Genomic DNA, 20,082 nt, shown 5'->3' on the forward strand with positions numbered 1-20,082 from the left:
GATTTGCATATACAGATTGACTCAAAAAAATTAATGAATGCGCGAACTTATTTTAATCTTACATGTGCAAAGTATGCTAAGTCTATACTTGTGATTTACCACTACATTATTATTTTTTAGATTTGCCTATACGGGGTGTCTCAAAAAAATTAATGAATGCGTGAATTTATTTTTTTGATTTATTCCGAAATTGCAAAACTGAATGTTTTGAAAACTTGAAGATGTTTTAAAGTTGTCATGTAGTATGTAAAACGCAAACCAAAATGTCTCTAATTATCCCCACCAACAACGTGATGACATCCCCTCAAAATTTTCTCCAATAAATAGAACTTGAATTGCATACAATATTATATTTTCACACTTGTGTTTTATGAATCCCCCTGCTTTTGTGTTTTATTATTATTATTATTATTGTTATTGTTTAAACATCGTTCATAGGATAAACATAATTAATACGTGGCTCCGCAAGCGTGGCTGGTGGCTGAGTGGAGGTGGGGTGTCCATTGCAATTGGAAGTCCCGGTGACGGATCCCGCCACTTCCAACTGTTCTTGCCCGTCAAATCAAGAACAGAAGTTCTAATTTTTTATTGGTCAAATTAAGAACGAGTCATCCTGTTTTCACGGAAATGTGAAGAATACGCACGTCTTTATATAATAATAATAAAATATGAAATACAATATTCAGAACATTTTGTTCGATTGTGGTTTAATTAATAATTTTAGTCCTTTGTTTTGAGAAGACAAACTCATTCAAATACAACTAATTTCTACGTGACATGCTTTCGATGTATAAACATAAATAAACATTTGAGCGCCAGATTGCTATTACCAAGTGTTCAAGGACAAAGGTTGTTAGAGATGGATTATTTTAAATTCAACATGGTGAATCATCAGAATTTGACAACGGACTGTCAGTCAGTAGCGTAACATGCACACTTTAGAAGGGGGTGGTTTTTAAATTTATTTTTTTTAAATCGCAAACAATAACACACGGAAACATAAACTTAAGTGAACTGGTCACTATTGGTTCACTATGACAGAGAAACGATGACGGACGCCACTGAGGGTGTGCCCATTCGAAAATGCTGGATATGTTTCATTACAAAACAAGTATAACAGTTGTTAGGCTTTCTGAAAAAACAAAAGCTACATAGTGGTAATGGTACATTCATTTTATAGACTTCTTTGTGCTAGTTAACTCTTATAAATTTTAAATTTCTGTCGTTTGTGACAAGTAAACCAAAACATCCGGTATATACAAGTACATTGGTATGACATGGCACTAAACGTTAGCCATATTTCAACTATTTATAAAATCAGTAATATCAGAACAGCCTGAAAGTTAGCAATTTGTTTAAGAAATTAGTTCATAATTAAACCAAATGAACTGCCGCACCTCTGAAAGAAAAAGTTAATTAATCACTTGCTCAACATCCAACTACACTCTACACCTTAAAATTGTGACGTTATACAGCGGAAAAACGAACTTGTTTTCGATAAAACACAATGTCTTCAGCGTTATAAAATATAATTGGGCGTATTTTTGTCCTCGGTAGAAATGTTATATTTATTAAATTTACGTTTAATCGGGTATTTAGAACAGTAATAATGAAACTTTTTTTGTTAGGTGACGTTTCACTTATATTTATATATTAAGCGTTTTCAAGATTGAGCTCTATTAAAATTAAAATTTATTTACATTAAACACATTAAAATTTTAAAATTATAAGTTTAAAATTAATGGCCTCTTAATTTGATAGCGGATGTGTTTAATGTAAATAAATTTTAACTTGTACAGGACCGTCTTGAAACGTCGGCGTAACACAAAATAAGTTTCATTATTACTGTCCTAAATGTCCGGTTAAACCTAAATCTAACAACATAAGGTAGTAATATCTGCCTTTTTTTAATTGCCTCAACTCAACACTACAACATCTACAATCTTCCACTTACCTGACTTCGTTACATAAATATGCCTGGCACTTAACAAACAGGAGTTAATAGAGCCCTTTTAATGTGATACTGGACATTAATGTCTTCACTGAATATATCCCTACGCGCCATCCCGGTAATTTGCAATTACGCACCTAAACATACGTTCCTCTTGGTATATTCTACTGAATTTACAAATAGCAAATTGCAACCGTTAGAACCATATCAGATGATAATAAACTTAAAACTACATTTGTAGGTTGAAAAAACAAGAGAAAATCGAAAATTTCAAATGAATTTTGGGCATCACGAAATTCACGTAGACAAATTCTTATCCTATTTGTAATATAATGCATTAATTTTTAATTTTTAATGCTAAAAAACAAATCTTTGGTCCTCATCTTTGTGTAGGAAGAAAAATACCGGCAAAATATTCATTTTAATGCTAACACTAACCAAGGAAAAATATTTATAGGTCAAAAATTCGCCTCTGTTAAGAATAACATCGGTCCACAGGTTGTATTTTACTAGGTACTGTTCAAATGTTTGAATTCTATGTTGTTTACACAGAATGTTACCAACATATTATAAAAATTTTTAATGGGTAGCAGTTTCTGTTAATGTTCATAATGTTAACATTTCGTTACAGAATTATACTGTTACGATCATCGGTGATTAAAAATCGGCCTGGGTAAAACTTAACAATTTATTTCTTACTAACTCAAATTTACACTACTAACTGCACAGCGATTATGTACAAAATAAATCCGGCGCAACTTGCCTATGCTGTCATGGACCGAACTGACTGAATAATAATCCGTTCCCTAAGGTTTAAAGCCATACATACCTCTGTATGGATCGCGAACTCCGCTTCGAGGTTTTTCTGGACGCCGCAATCGAGTCTTGCGCTAACTCACTCCAGGCTTGTCTTTATGCGAACGCCGCACCGGCTGCCGTCACTGATGATGAATCACCCATCATCGCCGCATATACTAGAAAAGCCTCGATAAACCCATAGGCGTCGTACCGGGGTAGTGTATGGGTTTGTTTTGTAACAATACCATTATAGACAAATTATGAAATTGTCATGTCGATTTTCCTTCATTCCGTGTATCCTAAAGTTGGATTCGCTTTCGTGTCAAACGACTCTATTTATATTGTGTTTTTAATTTTGATAAATTCAACTCGTGTATTAATTAAACGATTACGCTCTTTTCTTATTCAAAAAACAACATACACTATATAAACAAGTCATGAACCTGTTAAGAGATACCTAATTACTTTTAATTTTCATTTATTTATAAAATTTTAAATTACGTCATACCGTTAAATTTCACAGATGATTAATTCCAGTTTATTAGTGAACTGAAAGATTACTGTCTGTATTAAGATTTATGAAAAAAGCAACTGATATTTCGTTGCGTATGTAATAAAATAGGTTTTCTATTACTGTACTTACATCCGATCACGCTTGTACGAGTTCTATTATTTACTTTCAATTTTAATTTATAAGATTTATGTTTATATGATCTTTCTGACAAGGAATTCATACTTCTACACCATAACGTTTCTTCGCAATTTATACTTATACGAATGATGTGATTTTCCACAGTCAACCTTTACAGTTTATTTAAATGAGAAATTTTCCAAAAAAATCCAAATTTGTTTTGTAATTATTAACTAATAAGTCTAATAACAATGATCTATGCTATGAATGTTATGAAATTGATATTTGGAGTTGAAAAAGTACAATAAGGTCTGTAGGTTTTCGATTAATTTCGGAGGGATATTTTTTGTTTAGCTTTGTAGATAGGGCGTGGAACAACGTAATTGGTCTTTTTATAGGTAATAATTTAGCCGCCGAAAAACTGTTGAAATTAAGCTTCGGGTAGAAAATGTGATTCCGAAATCAAACATCTTGACGAAAACTTTTTAATTTGGTATTTTAGTTATTGTTAGCGAATTTATAAAATCTGATAGATAGTTTATGTTTAAGTTTTTTTTAATGCACAATATGTGTGCAAAAAGTTCTCAATTAACTTGCGTTACGAAATAGTTTGGCCCTGTCGAATTCAACCCGGACCATTTCGTCTTCATCCCAATCACCACACCGCATTTAGTTAATAGGAAACATTCAAACTCTAATACGAAATGTCTTGTTCACATCAAACATTTTCATTCGATTAAATGTGTACAGTACAGTTTCATTGACCAACTTCGTGATTAAACTTTATAGTCGATTTAAGTCTGATTTTCAGGGCGAGCAATATTTTATAATTTTCTTCGGAACACATTTCCAATCCTAACACATACAGTAGAAGCTATTGCAGCTTCCGCCCATCATTAAAATTTCAAAACGTTTAGTTTCGCCAAAGCACACCATTGTTATTAATGAAACAATGAACAAAAAGCGAACCCTTGAAAGAACTAAAAAAAACACTCATTTATCGACCCTTTCCTAAAAAATGTTGCCTGCTACGTTTTTGACCCTTTGTTCTTTCCTAATAAGTAAATTAAAAATGGATAACAGGTCAGGGTTCACTGTAAATAAAAGGAAGAGCAACAGTATTGCTCTTTTAGCAACTCGGCGAAAGAAGGGCCATAAATAATCGGGCGAGGCAGAGTCGGAATGGGATTCAGATTCTGCGATAAACTACTTTTATTCGTTTAAACTGTTAATAACTCGTGCGAGAATTTTATATTTTATAGGCCGAGTTATTGGCTATTTAACTTTAGTGATGTGTACCGACACGTAATTGTGATATTTAATTCAGTAAAATAAGGCAACAGCAAGATTTTTTTGTCTACTTACTATTTAAAATAAATATTGTAATTTATCTAGAAGTTGTAGCATGAAAATGATTATAATTTTTTTTCGACCTTTTCTGTGTCGTTATTTGTATATTCTTCTATATTTCCACACACTGTGCGGATTCATTTCGTTCGATTCGGAATTGTGTGTTACAGAAATTACACATTTAATTTTAATCCGTATAAAATGTATTTTAGTTTAACTGTTATTATAATTCTCTATAAGTGAGTTATTATTGTTACTGACTACTGGAATTTTATGTGACTTTGAAGTAAGTGCAATCATAGTTACAGAAAAAGTCGAACTCAAATTGTTTAGCTGGGCTACCTACATGTGTTCAAAGCCGTCCAATGTAACTTACCAATGAGACAATTCATTGCTATTTGCCGATGATTTAAAAAGTTACCACAAAATTTCAAGTTCTAATAACTGCTTATACTCCTTTAGAATAAATGCAAAGCGTCATTCTCGAACGTGTTTCTGAATTTAACGATTTGCGAATTGTCTCGACTGAATTGCGCTTTACCATTCATATTGATAGTATTATTTCCAAGTCTTTTAGGACCTGTAACTTTATTAAACAGCAAACCAGCGAGTTTTCCAATATTATGTACCTGCACAAATTTCATATCAACGCAAATTTGTCAACAATTTAATTTTCAAAATGGGTGTCAAGTGTCGACAAATGTGATTATTCTTATGATCATAGACTTACATCTGAAATTCGCTTAAGCTGTAAAGTATTTCACAGTTACATCGACTGTACGAAATTAGTTATGTTGTTTAGTATCACTGTACCGAGGTGACCATTTCATTCTGTGTAATTATTTGTACCTAGGTTGCACCGTACAAACTTTATTTTTACAGTTCTCCTAAAAGAGAAACATTTTGGAAATATGAATTGATTTTTTAGTGTTTATATACTTTTTTTATATACAGGGTGAGTATTATATTTAATAACGGGACCCTGACCAAATTTCAATGCAACACAAAATACATATCTCATATGTAACTCTTTTTATATTTTATTTTTCTAATATGTAACAAACATAGTTACCTAGTAGTTAATTTTGACTTTCCCAGTAATTCTATGTGTCAATTTTGAGGTCAGATAAGTTTTTAGTCTTCGCGATAAAATAAGGGTTAAATAGACGAACGATGAAATGGTTGATATGATCTTGATTTTTGGAGATTGCCGAAAAAATGGCGTTGCAGCAGCAAATCTCTACGAAACGAGATATCCCGATAGGCGACATCCATCAGACCAAATGTTTAGATATTTAAAAAACGTTAAGACAAAATTGGCCGAAAGAAACAAGGAATAGAGGACTTACGGCTACTGATGTCGAAAATGAAATTCGTGTAATTCAAGCCGTAGGCCATGACCCTCATGTGAACCAAAGATTTGTAGCACGGCAGATAAGAATATCTCAATCTTCCGTTTCAAAAATTTTGAGAACGAATAAGTTCCACCCTTACCATGTGACATTAGTACAAGATCTAAAAGAAGACTTTCCCAGAAGAATACAATTTTGCAATTTTATGCAACATCAACTAGAGTTGAGCAACAATTTTTTATTCAAAGTTTTGTTCAGCGATGAAACAAAATTTGGCAATAACGGGATTGTTAATCGGCACAACTGTCCCTATTACTCCCGAAATAACCCACACTGGATCAGAACAGCTCATTTTCAAAATGTTTATTCCATAAATGTGTGGGCTGGTACTATTGCAGATTACGTAATTGGCCCATACTTCTTCGAAGGGAACGTAACACAGGACAGAGGTATCGACAATTTTTTCAAAATGGTTTTCCGGGGTTATTAGAAAATGTTCCTCTCAATCTCCGACAAGAACTGTGGATTTAGCAGGACGGGGCACCACCTCATTATCACAGAGCCGTTAAGGACGTTTGCAAATAAGTGGATTGGCAGAGGCAGTGTGAATACATGGCCCCCTCGTAGTGCCGACTTAACACCTTTAGATTTCTTCCTCTGGGGGGTTGTAAAAGAACAAGTTTACCAAAGTCCTGTTCATAATTGTGAAGATTTAAAAACCAGAATTAGCTCCTGAAACACTTGCTCGCGTCTTGTTGTCTTAGTTAAATCGCATCGAAATGTGTTGCGCAGGAAGGAAGCCATTTTCAACAGTACTTACGCTAATTAAACTTATTTAATTGTTCAATTGCAGGTTTAACCCAACCTTTTGAGTATAAATACCAACTTCTTGGATTAAAGTATATTTCAGTGCCTTTTCAAAATAAAAACAGGTAAAATTTTCTTAAATATTTTATGAGAAACCGAGAAAAACCGTATAGGTGTCAGGCAACTTGCTTTAAACTCAAATACCGACCACAGATTTGTTACTAAACCGTTTAAAAAAGAGAAATCGCTTAATTCATGAGTTAAATGAAGACAATATCTTAGAGTTTTGCGAAGAGTTGATGTCTCGCTGTGGGGAACACTTAATTTTCCAAGGTATTCTGTTTTTCGATGAAGGTACCTTTACCATTGTTAGGAAATAAACCCATACCCCGCCCCGGCACGACACCCATGGGTTTTCTAGTAGGTGCGTCCGATGATGTGTGACTCATCGGCCGAGCGATGGGTATTCCAGAAAGACCTCGATCACGAAACCTCCGGAAGGAAAGTATGGGTTTAAATAGAGCCCACCGTCGGGAACGATTATTTTTTCAGCCAGGTTACTCAAGACAGACTCCAGTCAAGTTGCGCCGGAATTATTTTGTACATAATCGCAGTGCAGTAGTCGTGTAAATCGCAGATTTTATTCACCGATCAACGTTCATCGCCAAAATTGTCGGTAGTGGTAATCTCATTGGACACAAAAATCTCATACAGAAACTAACTGTCTGGTCAGGAATGCTAGGCAATCGTCCATTTAGATTTCTGACGTTTTGAGTGTGTTCCCGCTTCTGCAGCTATGTTTCCAAACAACGAAAGCAGTGATATACCCAAATCAAAGAAGCAAGTTTCATGACAACCTTTTCGCTAGATTTATGATCCTTGATGTTTTTATGGGGGTATTTAAAATCCAAAATCTACATAAGTATTATCAGATCAAACAAAATTGGACGATCTCAAGAACCAAATTCGAATAGAAATAGGCAATATCACCTCACATAAAGGCATGGAAATATGTGTTCAAAACACTTAGACTGTGACTTTTTTTTAGTGATCAAAAATATGTACTTTCTTGTATTATACGCACAACTTACTATGGTGACATATCAATACAAATTGCAGAAGTTCAAAATTAATTGACTAATTTATTATAAGTTTTATTCTTTAATTAAATACTCCTTTTTATAATATTATAATAATTTTTAACATAACTTTAACTTATCAACACTACTGTCATCATCTTCACTATCACTGTCATCTGAAATGGAAATAACATTGATAATGACTTGATTTCTTTCACAATTGTCCAAAATATTTTCCGTTTGCCACGCCGAATCTATGATTTTTTCGTGTGTTTAATTTTCCCAGTGTATATTAGGGTTTTGGTTTATTACATTTTCTCAAGTTTTCAGTACGAGGACAAGCTGATTAATAAGGTACCTAACTATGAAGGAGGCTCTGGAAAAAAACGAAAGTTGCTTTATATTTTTCGTTAAACTGTCAGAATGCTGTTACATAAAAATTGAGAATTAATTCGCTTTATATTTATTGTTATAAATTTTTTTAACGTGTAATGTCAAGGGTTTTTTGGCTATGGAGTAATTGTAACATTGAGCAGTGATAAAATTTTTCACAAAAGAAGGAAATAGTCCTACGGAGATAAATAAACGCATGTCTGAGGTTTACGGCAATTCTTCGTTATCCTGTAAAACTATCAAGTTTTGGTCCAAACAGTTTAAATAGGGAAGAGAGTCGTCCAAATTCAAACATCACTAAAATAAATATAAGACTACGATGACAGGAAAGTACTATGCTGATATGTTAAGGAGATTAGAATTAGCAATATTAGAAAAAGGACCTGGTAAATCCAAAAACGAAATTCTGCTTTTACACGACAATGCGGCGTTGCAGAAGGCTGTTGTTGTTCAAACATGTTTTAATTAATTTACCGTTCAAATCTTCCATATACATAGTCCTGATCTGACACCCTGCGATTATTTTGTGTTTAAAAATTTGAAAAAACAAAATTCGGCGGTAAAGATTTTTGGATGATGACGAACTGGTTTGGGAAATTAAGCGGTATTTTGGAAAGCAAAAAAAAACTTTTTTTTTTATGGTTTATTTTCATTAATTTCAAAATACAAAAAATGCATTAAACTGTCAGAAAATTATATTGAAAAATAACCAAGGTACCTTATTTATCAGCTTGCCCTCATCAACAGGAAAAGCATTAGTTTTTGGAATAGCTTTATCGTACTTTTGTTTACATTCCGACCATACTATTTCAATTGCATTAAAATGATAGCGGTATGGCGGAAGTCTTATTAAGTTATGACACAATGTCCATGTTTGTGAGCATAATGATTATGACAATTTTTCGGGCACTCTATTGCACACAGTGTTCCAAATCTGATCTTCCATCGCTTTTTCAGGATAATCTATCTTTTTTGTGTTTGACCATGCCACCATTTTTTCCTTTGTCCAACTCTTTCAAGGAATTTCTTTATAAAAATAAAGCAGAAATATAAGTCAAAACTAAAATAATCACGATAAATCTATTGTGGTAAGTTGCATTATCCAATAAGAGACGGTTCCAGAAGATTGACTATTAATTGCTCTTTAAACTACTTTTCAAAATTTTCCTCGTTCATTTATCATGATAATCGCCAGATTTTGTTTTTGCATTAAAAATTAGAGACGCTCCTTCAGTAAGTCCGTGTTAATGTCAGCGTGAACCACAATAAATCTGCATCCTTCTCCCGTTTTTTTTATTGTAGTTTGTGTTGAACCGTCGTTTCATGTTTTATTACCTATAAGGCCTTTACTAAATGTCTAAGTTTCATCCAGAAAAAGGGGTTTGTATAATTTTTTTTTTTTTTGGGTGCTCATATGCACGCAAAAATTTTGTTCTTCTTAGCTTAATGGATGGTATCTCCACTAAAAACAATCGTTTATTATTTTTATGAGCTTTAAAACCAACTTTTCTTATCCATCTGTTTAGTGCCCTGGGTCCAACTTTAAATTCTTCCATAACTCCAGCATGAAACGACTTAATGCTTAGTTATGTGTTCGTTAGATCATTTTATACATAATTTTTGTGACTGACATTAAAACTACAGGATTTACTTGAGTTTTTATATTTCTAATAGTAGTGAACATATTCACGTTGTACTCCGTTGTACACCTGGACCAGTATTTTTTTTGTAAATTTTATAAAGATTTTTCACAAATGTTTTACATTTCCGCCGCCAGTTCAGTTTAAAACGTTAAATAAACCAAAGATTCTGTTTGATCAATAATAATTCTAATGACAAATTTCAAAATTTGACATAAAATTTCTACATATACTCAAAATTCGGTAATTTCTTGTCTCACACAAAGTGCACAAGACAGAAAGAGAAAACGTTTTACCTGGAGGAAATCCTCCACTATACCTTTGAACGAGCAATACAAAGTGTTTACACACTACACACATACTGGTATATGCCAAATATTTATTAGATGACAGTTTGAACATTTACGGTAGTTTTGTTGTTGTTTTCGTATAAAATTTCTGTTCAAATTTTATTAATAAATCGAATTTTTCTTTTTTCACAAACAAATGCTTGTGTAAGGTACAAACTTTTTTCTACGACTGATAAAAAGGGTTATCAAAATCACTGATAACGTCACTGTGCAAAAACGGCTGGTTACAAAAATAAATCTTGACATCAAAAAATGTCATTTTAAAAAATAAAATTGACCTGTCCGGGAATTTTTCAAGAAAACGTCAATTAACACAATCATAAATTTTCGGAAGAATTTTGTGATTTGAAAACTTTCCATTAGTATAGACAATACGTTGCCATTGTGTTCTGAAAAATCAGGTTCATACCACATTATCTTTTGACTAATTAAATTTGACACATCTGAAAGTTTCAAAATTCATGACAGTCAGTCTTTCTGTTACAATTTTATATATATGACCCCTTTCCGCCGGCCACATTAACCCAGCGTCTTGTTCCAGCACTCAATGGTATACTTCTTCCACCACTACGAACTGCCCGTGATCCTGCAACAGGCTCACTTTCAACAGTTCATAATCCGGAACACCCAACAGCAGCAGCAACAGCGGGAAACGCTGCCAGCCCCCGCCCCCCAGAACACCATCACAGTCCGTCTGACCGAGCTTTTTTCCGCCGTGAGACCCTCCGCAACGACACAGACCTCCAACATCCAGGTAGCCACGTCTACCAACACGACGTCGACGGTAGGCACCACCGCCCAGCCGGTGACCTCGAGTCAGACCAGCCAGACGACACCGGCGCTGGTAGAGTCGGCCTCGGCGCAGACACCCCCAGGTGCCCAGACGGCGGTGGCGGCCATTCAGACGAACGACGTGACGTCCAGACCCCCGACCGGAGGTTCGGACCAGCAGTGAATGGTGCGGCATGATACTGATGTATATACATAGGCGGTCGTCTTTGTTGCTTTAAAGTGTATATAATTGTTATTAATTTTTTTCATAGGTGGTGTAGAATGTATAATTATATAAATTAATAAAAGTTTGAAAACTTAAGGATTATAATTGACAAACCAAGTCCTGTCGTGCAAACAATGCATAAGATGACACCGTGTATAATAGTAGTGCCGAGATTGACCAAAATTAGCTTTTGAAAGGTAAGTGTACCCCATAAATAAACATTCGCAACATGGTGTAAATACACTTTTCAGGGAATTTTGTTTAAAAATTCATGTGATTCACTACAAGTGTAACAGAATGGTTGATGAGGGTAAGCAAAGTTTGTGCTCAATAAGTGAACTATTGTCATTTGAATAAATGAAACGTATCATTACAAATCAAAATCTGTTTATTTTAAGGTTTACCAAACAAACTCGTATTAAATATAGTAATCTGGGCCATTATCATAATTTTACGAATGACTTCTGAAGTTTACAACAAAATTTTATTTAATTAATATGTAACAACTATTCAAAATACTACCCAACATTTCTTTCATTGGAGTGTGTACTCCAATCCCGAAAATAACATTTTCACCGGTGTTAAAATATTAGGTGAGATTAGTTTCTATGGCTTCTCTTATCCTATTTTCCAAATGTTTCACGCTGTTAATTGAAGTTGGTGAAGTGATTCTTTAACTAGACACCACAAGAAAAAAATCTAAAAGCGTCATTTCTAAAATTTTGGAAGGCGAAGGGTTAACTCGGCACCGGCATATTAAAAATATAAATTATCCAAATTAACATTTTCGAGTAGTAGTTGCGTATTGTTCGACTCAAAACTTACACTAATGATATAGTTGCAAAAGACATCTCTGATCTCCGATCTTTATGTGTACTATATTTCTCCCGCGTTCGATCAAAACTTGAATTTAACGCACTAATTTGGTTTCCAATTTATCATGGGCATATCAACCATTCTGTAATAGTAAATGGTTAAACTAAAATTTGTCCAATCATCCCCACCAATTATGTGATGACGTCACCCTAAAATTGTACATAGTAAGTGTGTCTTAAATTGTGTAAAATAACCTAGTCCTACACCTGTAGTTTATGAATCCATGTTAAGTTTTTACCCGAAACCTCCAGATTTTTGGAAAAAAAAAATTGAAAACACTATAACAATATTTTGCAATTTAACTTTGAAACTGCAAAACCGAATGCTCTGAAATCTTGCAGACGTTTTAAGGATGATAATAAATCGTTAATCAAAATTTATTTGTTTATTCCCTCCCAAAAAATTGATGATGATGGTCTCAAAATTGTGTCTAATAAATTTACCGTGAAATATGCAATGGTGTATCAATGAACCCACATTTTTTAGAATTATATAGGGTGACAAAAAAAATTAACGAATAAGGAGTTTATTGCATTGATTAAATCAAAAACGACTCAGTCCATTTTCCCGAAAATTTGGGAATACAGTACTGTTATTATTAGTATTGCACTACATCTATCCAAATTGATGTGTCACTGTAAAAATGTTGATGACGTCCTCACAAAATTTTGTAATGAAAAAAGTCACTCGAAACAAAGGTGTAGCATGCTTCTTTACCTGTATTTTAACATTACATGCATATGTTTATTTTGACTTATTAGTTATCATAAAAAAATAAAATTCACAAAACCACATTTTATAATCTTTCGAAAAAGCTGAATTTGTTCTACTATATTTCAGGAGTCTAATAACCTTCGAACACTTTTTTAAATTCAAACGTCTGCAATTAAATGGTACAAGTATGGTATTTTCAAATTTTAAAATGAATGAATTAAGTTATATTTGGATGCTGTTACTATGGTTTCCTTGTCAACAACAAAATTTCAGAACAGTTTGCGGGTAAACATTGCTTAATTTATTTATTATTTCCCATTAAAAGAGAAATATTTGCGACAGACTCATTTAGTATGAGTGAGTGGGATTTACAATGCCGCTGCAACAGCCACAGAGAATTTTGGGCCAACAAAATCGGGAGCAGTCCACGAAGTTACTTATGAACGATTTTACTTTGACTTCTACGTGTGTTTCTTTTAAAGTGATTAATTTCAGCGTGCTTGGGATACTGTTGCTATGGTTTTACTTTTTCTGACGTCTGTAGCGGCAGAAAAAGTCTTTTTCTGCCGTTGTTGAGGAGCGGCTGCAATGTCAAACTTTAAGGTCATTTGTTGAGTTACAAAATGTCATGTTTTTTGAAATTTGAAGAGCGAATATTTTTAGCTACACTTGTAGAGATTTTTTTTCCTAGCTTGTCGTCTGTACCACTACAAATGCGTGCAATGTCTAAGCGTGATTGACAACACAAAGATTCATGTGTAAAGGTCTGCATTAATAAAAACAGCAATTTCATTCCTTTGTTTATTTTATAAACTCTTGATCGAAATATCTTATCATGTGACCATCTGAGGTGAAGCTCCCCATATTAAGGTTATGACAAAGATTTAAAACTAATTTTATTACCTTAAGTATTGTTTTATAAGTATTTATGCCTCTTTTTGAGCGAGATATACACAACGTTATTTAGGCGACCATACAGAATAATAACTGGTTTTGCAAGTGGTTTTGAGGTTAGAAAATGTTTTTTCGTTGTTGGAGGAAAAGTCATGCATATTTGATAAAAGCGAAAGTAGGGGAAGCAGGGGTAATGTCGTTTACCGGGTAATGCCGCTCAGCCCAATAACTTGATAAATACGATGCGTAGAAACACGTCACTCGGGCTAAAGCGCGGGAAATGTGATGCGTAAACATGCAGCGCTAAGTAATCTCAGTTCCCTCGCAACACGAGAGAGTCAGGTGCATATGTTTGTTTGCGGCCACACTGATCTAATTTTTCGCCGAATGTTTTTGTCGGTAAGTCCAGAATTTTAGTACTTATGTATTATTGGTATTATTATTTTAGATACTAAAACATTCTGTTTAGCGATAACGTAAACACTTTTAAACAATTACTGCTGAATGTTTGAAAATGTCAACTTTTATACAAAACGATCGTTTGGGGTTATGCCACTCAAGTGAACGCCATTACCCCCAACTGATATAATATGTTTTTTTTAACAGATATGCCCAGATATCGTCAAAGGACCACCGCCAAAGCGGCTTGGAGCGAAGAAGACCTGCTGCACGCTAAAACTGCGATTGAAAGGGGAATGTCCAAAAGGCAAGCAGCGAAAACACACAACATCCCATTTACTACGTTGAGAGATAGACTAAAGAATGACAACATGAGCAGTCCACAACTGGGTCGTAAGCCAGTTTTTAATCAACAGCAAGAAAGTGAAATAGCCGAACAAGTTAAGTTTCTGGGATCGTTATACTATGGACTGAGCGTCGCAGATTTGCGTAAATTTGTTTATCAATATGCAGAGCTCAATAACATCAAAAACAATTTTGATAAAACTAGCAAAACAGCAGGATAGGACTGGGTACAAGGTTTTATGAGACGCAACCCTTCTGTTGCTGTACGCAAAGCTGAAGCAACGAGCTTAAATAGGGTGTCTGCCTTTAACAAAGAAGAAATAACTCATTTCTATAATATGCTTGGTGATCTGATGGAGAAGCATAGGTTCTCTCTCAATAACATTTACAATGCTGACGAAACAGGAATCACAACCGTCACAGATCCAGGAAAAGTGCTTGCAAAAAAAGGCCAACGTAGAGTAGGGGCAGTTACGAGCGGCGAACGAGGCACAAACATTACAGTTATGTGTGCCATGAGTGCGTCTGGGAACTACATACCACCAATGTTCATATTTCCTAGACAGAGAATGACACCATTATTAGAAAAAGATGGACCACCTGGTGCATTGTACACCAACTCCAAGAACGGCTGGATAAATGAACAATTATTTGTCGACTGGCTTCAACATTTTGCAGCATATGTCAAGCCTACGCAAGAATCTCCTGTGCTGTTAATACTTGATAACCATAGCAGTCACATCTCGCTTCCAGCTTTTAACTATTGCAAAGAAAATCACATCGTAGTACTTTCGATCCCACCACACAGCTCTCACAGAACACAACCTCTTGATGTGTCTTTTTATGGACCCCTGAAGGCTGCTTATAGACACGAATGCAACAGGCACATGAAGACACACTTGATGGCTAAAATAACTCCATATGATGTTGCATGTTTATTCAACAAAGCATATGCACAAGTTGCAAATATAAGCCAGGGAGAAGCTGGATTCCGAGCCACGGGAATATACCCTTTGAATCCAAATATTTTTACCGAGCAAGACTTTTTGGCAGCATCGCTGATGGTTCAAGATTCAAACCAACCTACTCAAAACGAAGATGAAAATGTCGGCAATCTTGGAGGTGCATAGCCTCGTGACATGACTGCGAATCAAACAGCTACTTCCTCTCTGTCTGGTCCATTACTTAAGACGCCAAACGAAGAACTTGAAAATCCTGCATTTGGTTCTCAGTGCCCTGAATCTGAATCACCTGTTCCTGGCCCATCTAATCAGGCAATTTTCGACGAACAAAGACAAACTCTTGTGTCTTTTGCTGAAATAGCAACGACCTCAACTATTGCCCCATCTTCAAAGCCAGATCGAAGGAACAGAAAACAACGTGCTACTATATTAACATCAACTCCATTGAAAAGTATTTTAGAAGAAAAAGAAAAGAAAAAGAAAGCAAAAAACAATAAGACTGAAAAAAATTACAAAACAAACACTAAAAAAGCAGCAAATAATAAGAATATAAAAGGAAAATCTTGCAAACGCAAAGTTTTGCAAGAAAGTTCTTCGGAGACCGAAGATGAAGAATATCAAAATTTTTGTAACGACGACAGTGATGATGAACTGGACGTGGACGGTGAAAACAACTATAACAAATGCAATATTTGCGAAGAATTTGGACGAAATAACGAGATGTGGTATCGCTGTACCATATGCGGACTATGGTCTCATGCCATGTGCTCTGGATGGGATTCTCCAAAAGGATACATCTGTGATTTATGTGCCTAAGACTAAAATCTGATGTTTACTCATAGTTATTATTTCTAATAAAATTTATGCAGTTAAGCAAAATTTGAGCGTCATTACCCCTTTACCTGAGTGGCATTACCCATAATCAAGGGCATTGGCGCTCAAACCTGTTTTTTTTTGTAAGTGTTTCCACTGATTATTATCAGTGAAAGATAACTACGTTTTGTGTTAAAATGTTGATTACTAAATAGTTAAACCTTTGTTATTTTTTCATACTTTTATTATAAATCAAAATATAAAAAAAATAAAGCGTTTTTTCCTTAAGTGAACGCCATTACCCCGGCTTCCCCTACTACTTTACTTCTCTACGCAGAAAAAATTGGTACCGTCATGTTTCATAATGTGTAAAGGAGGAGTTCAAACAACGATGCTTTTGGTTTTTAGCTTTTTTATTTAAAAAAATGTGGTTAAAAATACAAGGGCAAATACGCAAAAGTCAATTTTCGACATCTGAGTATAAAAAATTGCTCGAAGTTTATTTCGACAGAATTTCACTCGCTCTTGAAATACAAGTCCAAATACCACTTTTTTGAAAAATAATAAAATTTGAGTTTGCGATGACTTCCATATTATAAAAACCAGCGGCCTAAATAACACCTCCCCCCCAGCTCCTGCGCCGTAGGGGCGCAAATTATTGGGATTTTGCAAACTCCACAAGTACGATAATGTAATAGTTATTTATGCACCAAGGGCACAAAGAAGATGTTTATATTCGAGGGCAACGTTTACAAAATCGAGGGCCTCTGGCCTCTGTAAGTTGCCCGAGATTTATAAACATCAAGTTGTGCCCGTGGTGCATACAAACTTTTATTTTTTACGAGAAAATCTAAGAAAAAAAACGTTGATTTATATAATTAATTCGTAAATAAAAATTTGTGTGATGGCGTTGATTTTGTTGTCAAGGAGATTCTATGATTGTTGTTGCAAACACGGCGTCTATTCACAGTGTCAACACGTATGTTTTCGACCGCGGAAATGAATGAGGAAAATTGTGAAATTCCAGAACACATTTTGAAGAAAGCGCAAAAAGCCAATGAAAATGTGTTACTTGGAACATCAAGATCAATATACGAAAAAGAATACAAAATTTTCGTTAATTGGAAGATAGAAAATTCAGTCAATATTATCAGCGAGACAATTATGATGGCTTACTTCCAAGAATTGGTGTGTTATTCAGTTAATAAAATGATTATTTAGCTGTGTTCTTCATTTTTAGTCAGAAAAATATTCACCCAGTTCCTTATGGTCAAAATACTCTATGGTCAAGGCAACTTTAAGAGTAAATGACAACATAGATATTTCTAATTATCATCGTTTGACAACTTTTTAAAAAAAAAACTCAAAAGGTTATGTGGCAAAAAAATCCCGAGTTTTGACTGGCGAACAAGTCGTGCAATTTCTAAAAGATGCTCCCGACGACAGATATTTACTTCATAAGGTAAACTAAGTTATTTTTTTATGATTGTAAGTATTTAAATACGAATATTTTATGCATTGAAGGTAGTTGTTGTGATGGGTCTCTTTGGAGGATTAAGGAGAGATGAGATGGTTAAGCTCAAGGTGGACGATATTGAAGATAAAGGCTGCGTTATTATTTTTTTGAATTTAGAAAATGCTAAAGAATACACGGGTCATTGTTTGCGACGCACCTCTGCAACATTGTTGGTGGAGGCAGGTGCTTCATTTGAAACCTTAAAATTAATGAAAAATGGAAAAGTACCACAGTCGCAGAAGGCTATATTGCAGAAAGTGTGGCGTCAAAAAATAAAACGGCCAATTTAATTGCCAGCTCTGTGACAACAAAATATCGGACTTCCTCCAACGCCGAAGACAAAAATAACCGAGAAGAGTTCTGCATACAACAAAGAGGTGAGTGAACCAAATACACATAATTCTGGATTTTTATATAATATTTTATTAGGTGCTAGCAGAATGGAAACAGAGGCAGAAATAATTCCAATAGAAGAACCCTCGAAGGGTTTAAGTTTACCTGAAAAATTTGGTATGAATAGCAAGTTTGTAAATTGTAATTTCTATTTCCATAATTAAATAAGTTGTCAAAAAATAAATATGTAGTTAAATAAAGAATAATTTTTCAAATTTCTGTTTAATTCGGTTTAGCAAAATAGGACATAATGAGAGGGCATAATAACTCTTTATGCCCGCTCATTGTGCCCCGGATATAAGATGCCGCTTTACGTTTATCAAATCATGGATATAAAACAAACATTATATACGAGTGAAAAATAAAATATATTTAAAGCAGATAACCAACGAGAAAAAATGACCTCTCAGCAATAAAAACAAGCTTTAATTAATTTCAAGTCTTTGTTTACACATCGGAAGAATGGCACGTAGAAATGTGTTTGATTTGAATAAATGACCAAGATATGTGATGATCACATGAAAGATATAACTTCCGAGATCACGTGTTTGGTGTCTCTATGCCCTGTCGTTTAGACAGCAACCAAATTTTAATTTCCGGTCCAAATATACATGTTCTAATTTTAAAATGGTTTCATATACCTTATTAAGTTTATGAAATATTGCTGAACAAAAAATGTAAAATGTAGTATTTTTCGAGCAATTTTTCAATTAGGAAAAAACAAACTGGCAAGTTGTCATCTATATACAGGGTGTCTCAGAAATAAGTACATTAATTTTAACCAGTAACAGAACTCGTGAAACGTAACAACTTTTTTATCTAGCATTTTTTCGAAAACTCAAGTCGAATTTCGAATTTTCCCACCCATATATTCACGAGCCGTCTATGTTCACCTTAAATAATAACTTAAACAATAGCAACACTACAACAATGAAGAAGGTACCGTAGCAACCGTTTTGACACTGACAATCATTTTTATGTCAATGTTTTTATTAAACGTTGTCTCTTTAAAGTTTGTTTGGCACAGATTTCTAATTTATAGACGAAATGTGTTGAAATGGCTTTGTTTTCAAATCTGGAATGCACCGATATCGTTTTAACTAACGTACGGTGAAGCTCGGGGAAACGGCACTCGCGCCCAACGAATTTTTTCAGAAAACCTCCCAAATCGTCTGCCAAATGTGCGCAGTTTTAAGAACGTTGCAGAATTTTCGAGAGTACGGATCTTTTAAACCTGCACCTCAGGATCGGGGTAAGTTACGTAGTAATAGAATTGCTAATATTGAAGAGGCTGTTTTGAAGAGTGTCGAAGCTCGACCGGGCACTAGCACGCATCACTGTCTAGTGTGATGTATCAGAGAGTAGTATTTGGAGGATACTCAGAGAACAAATGTACCCCTTTCAGGACCAGAAAGTTCAGTTATTGAAACTAACACACTTACCACGTAGGCAAAACTTTTGTGAGTGGGTTAATAGAAAAATAAACGAACAAGCAAATTTTGTGTCTCTTATACCATCAACTGATGAGGTCGGTTACACGAGGGAAGGTGTTCAACACCCACATTTGGGCCGATGAAATTCCGTACGCCATTAGGGAGCAGGATTTTCAATTTATCTCTAAATGTTTGTCACATTGACAAGATTAGGAAAATACGTATCCTAGTAACTGTTTTTGACCATAAATTATTAATTACAATAATTATTAGTGTCCATGGGTGACTGAGGATCCATGGGCGGGTAACCTTAATTCGGGTATAACTTTAACAATTTTTAACTTGATAATTAAAAAGTTCTTGACAAAACTCTACTAAAAAAAGTTGTT

At 34.5% G+C, this 20,082-nt stretch overlaps 2 protein-coding genes across 2 annotated transcripts in view; both read left to right on the top strand.

Moving 5' to 3' along the window:
* LOC135144615 (membralin) overlaps nt 1–11,444 on the top strand; it is a 158,129-nt gene extending 146,685 nt beyond the window's left edge. The window contains exon 10 of the mRNA XM_064076643.1: nt 10,893–11,444. Within this exon, the coding sequence (XP_063932713.1) occupies nt 10,893–11,306 (414 nt within the window). The 3' untranslated portion in view covers nt 11,307–11,444. The remainder of the gene's footprint in view (nt 1–10,892) is intronic.
* Nucleotides 11,445–14,815: 3,371 nt separating this feature from the next.
* LOC135144577 (uncharacterized) lies at nt 14,816–15,706 on the top strand. Its single transcript, XM_064076602.1, has one exon. It carries the CDS (start codon nt 14,816–14,818, stop codon nt 15,704–15,706), a length of 891 nt encoding a protein of 296 aa, XP_063932672.1.
* The last annotated feature ends 4,376 nt before the right edge of the window (nt 15,707–20,082 follow it).

Source organism: Zophobas morio, unplaced genomic scaffold (genome assembly GCF_036711695.1).
Source record: "Zophobas morio isolate AGI-343-1 ecotype UQ-CSIRO unplaced genomic scaffold, CSIRO_AGI_Zmor_V1 ptg000108l, whole genome shotgun sequence".
Taxonomy (NCBI): Eukaryota; Metazoa; Arthropoda; class Insecta; order Coleoptera; family Tenebrionidae; genus Zophobas; species Zophobas morio.

Coding starts and splice junctions, on each gene's coding strand:
- LOC135144577 (XM_064076602.1), top strand. CDS start 14,816: ATGAGACGCAACCCTTCTGTTGCTGTACGCAAAGCTGAAGCAACGAGC.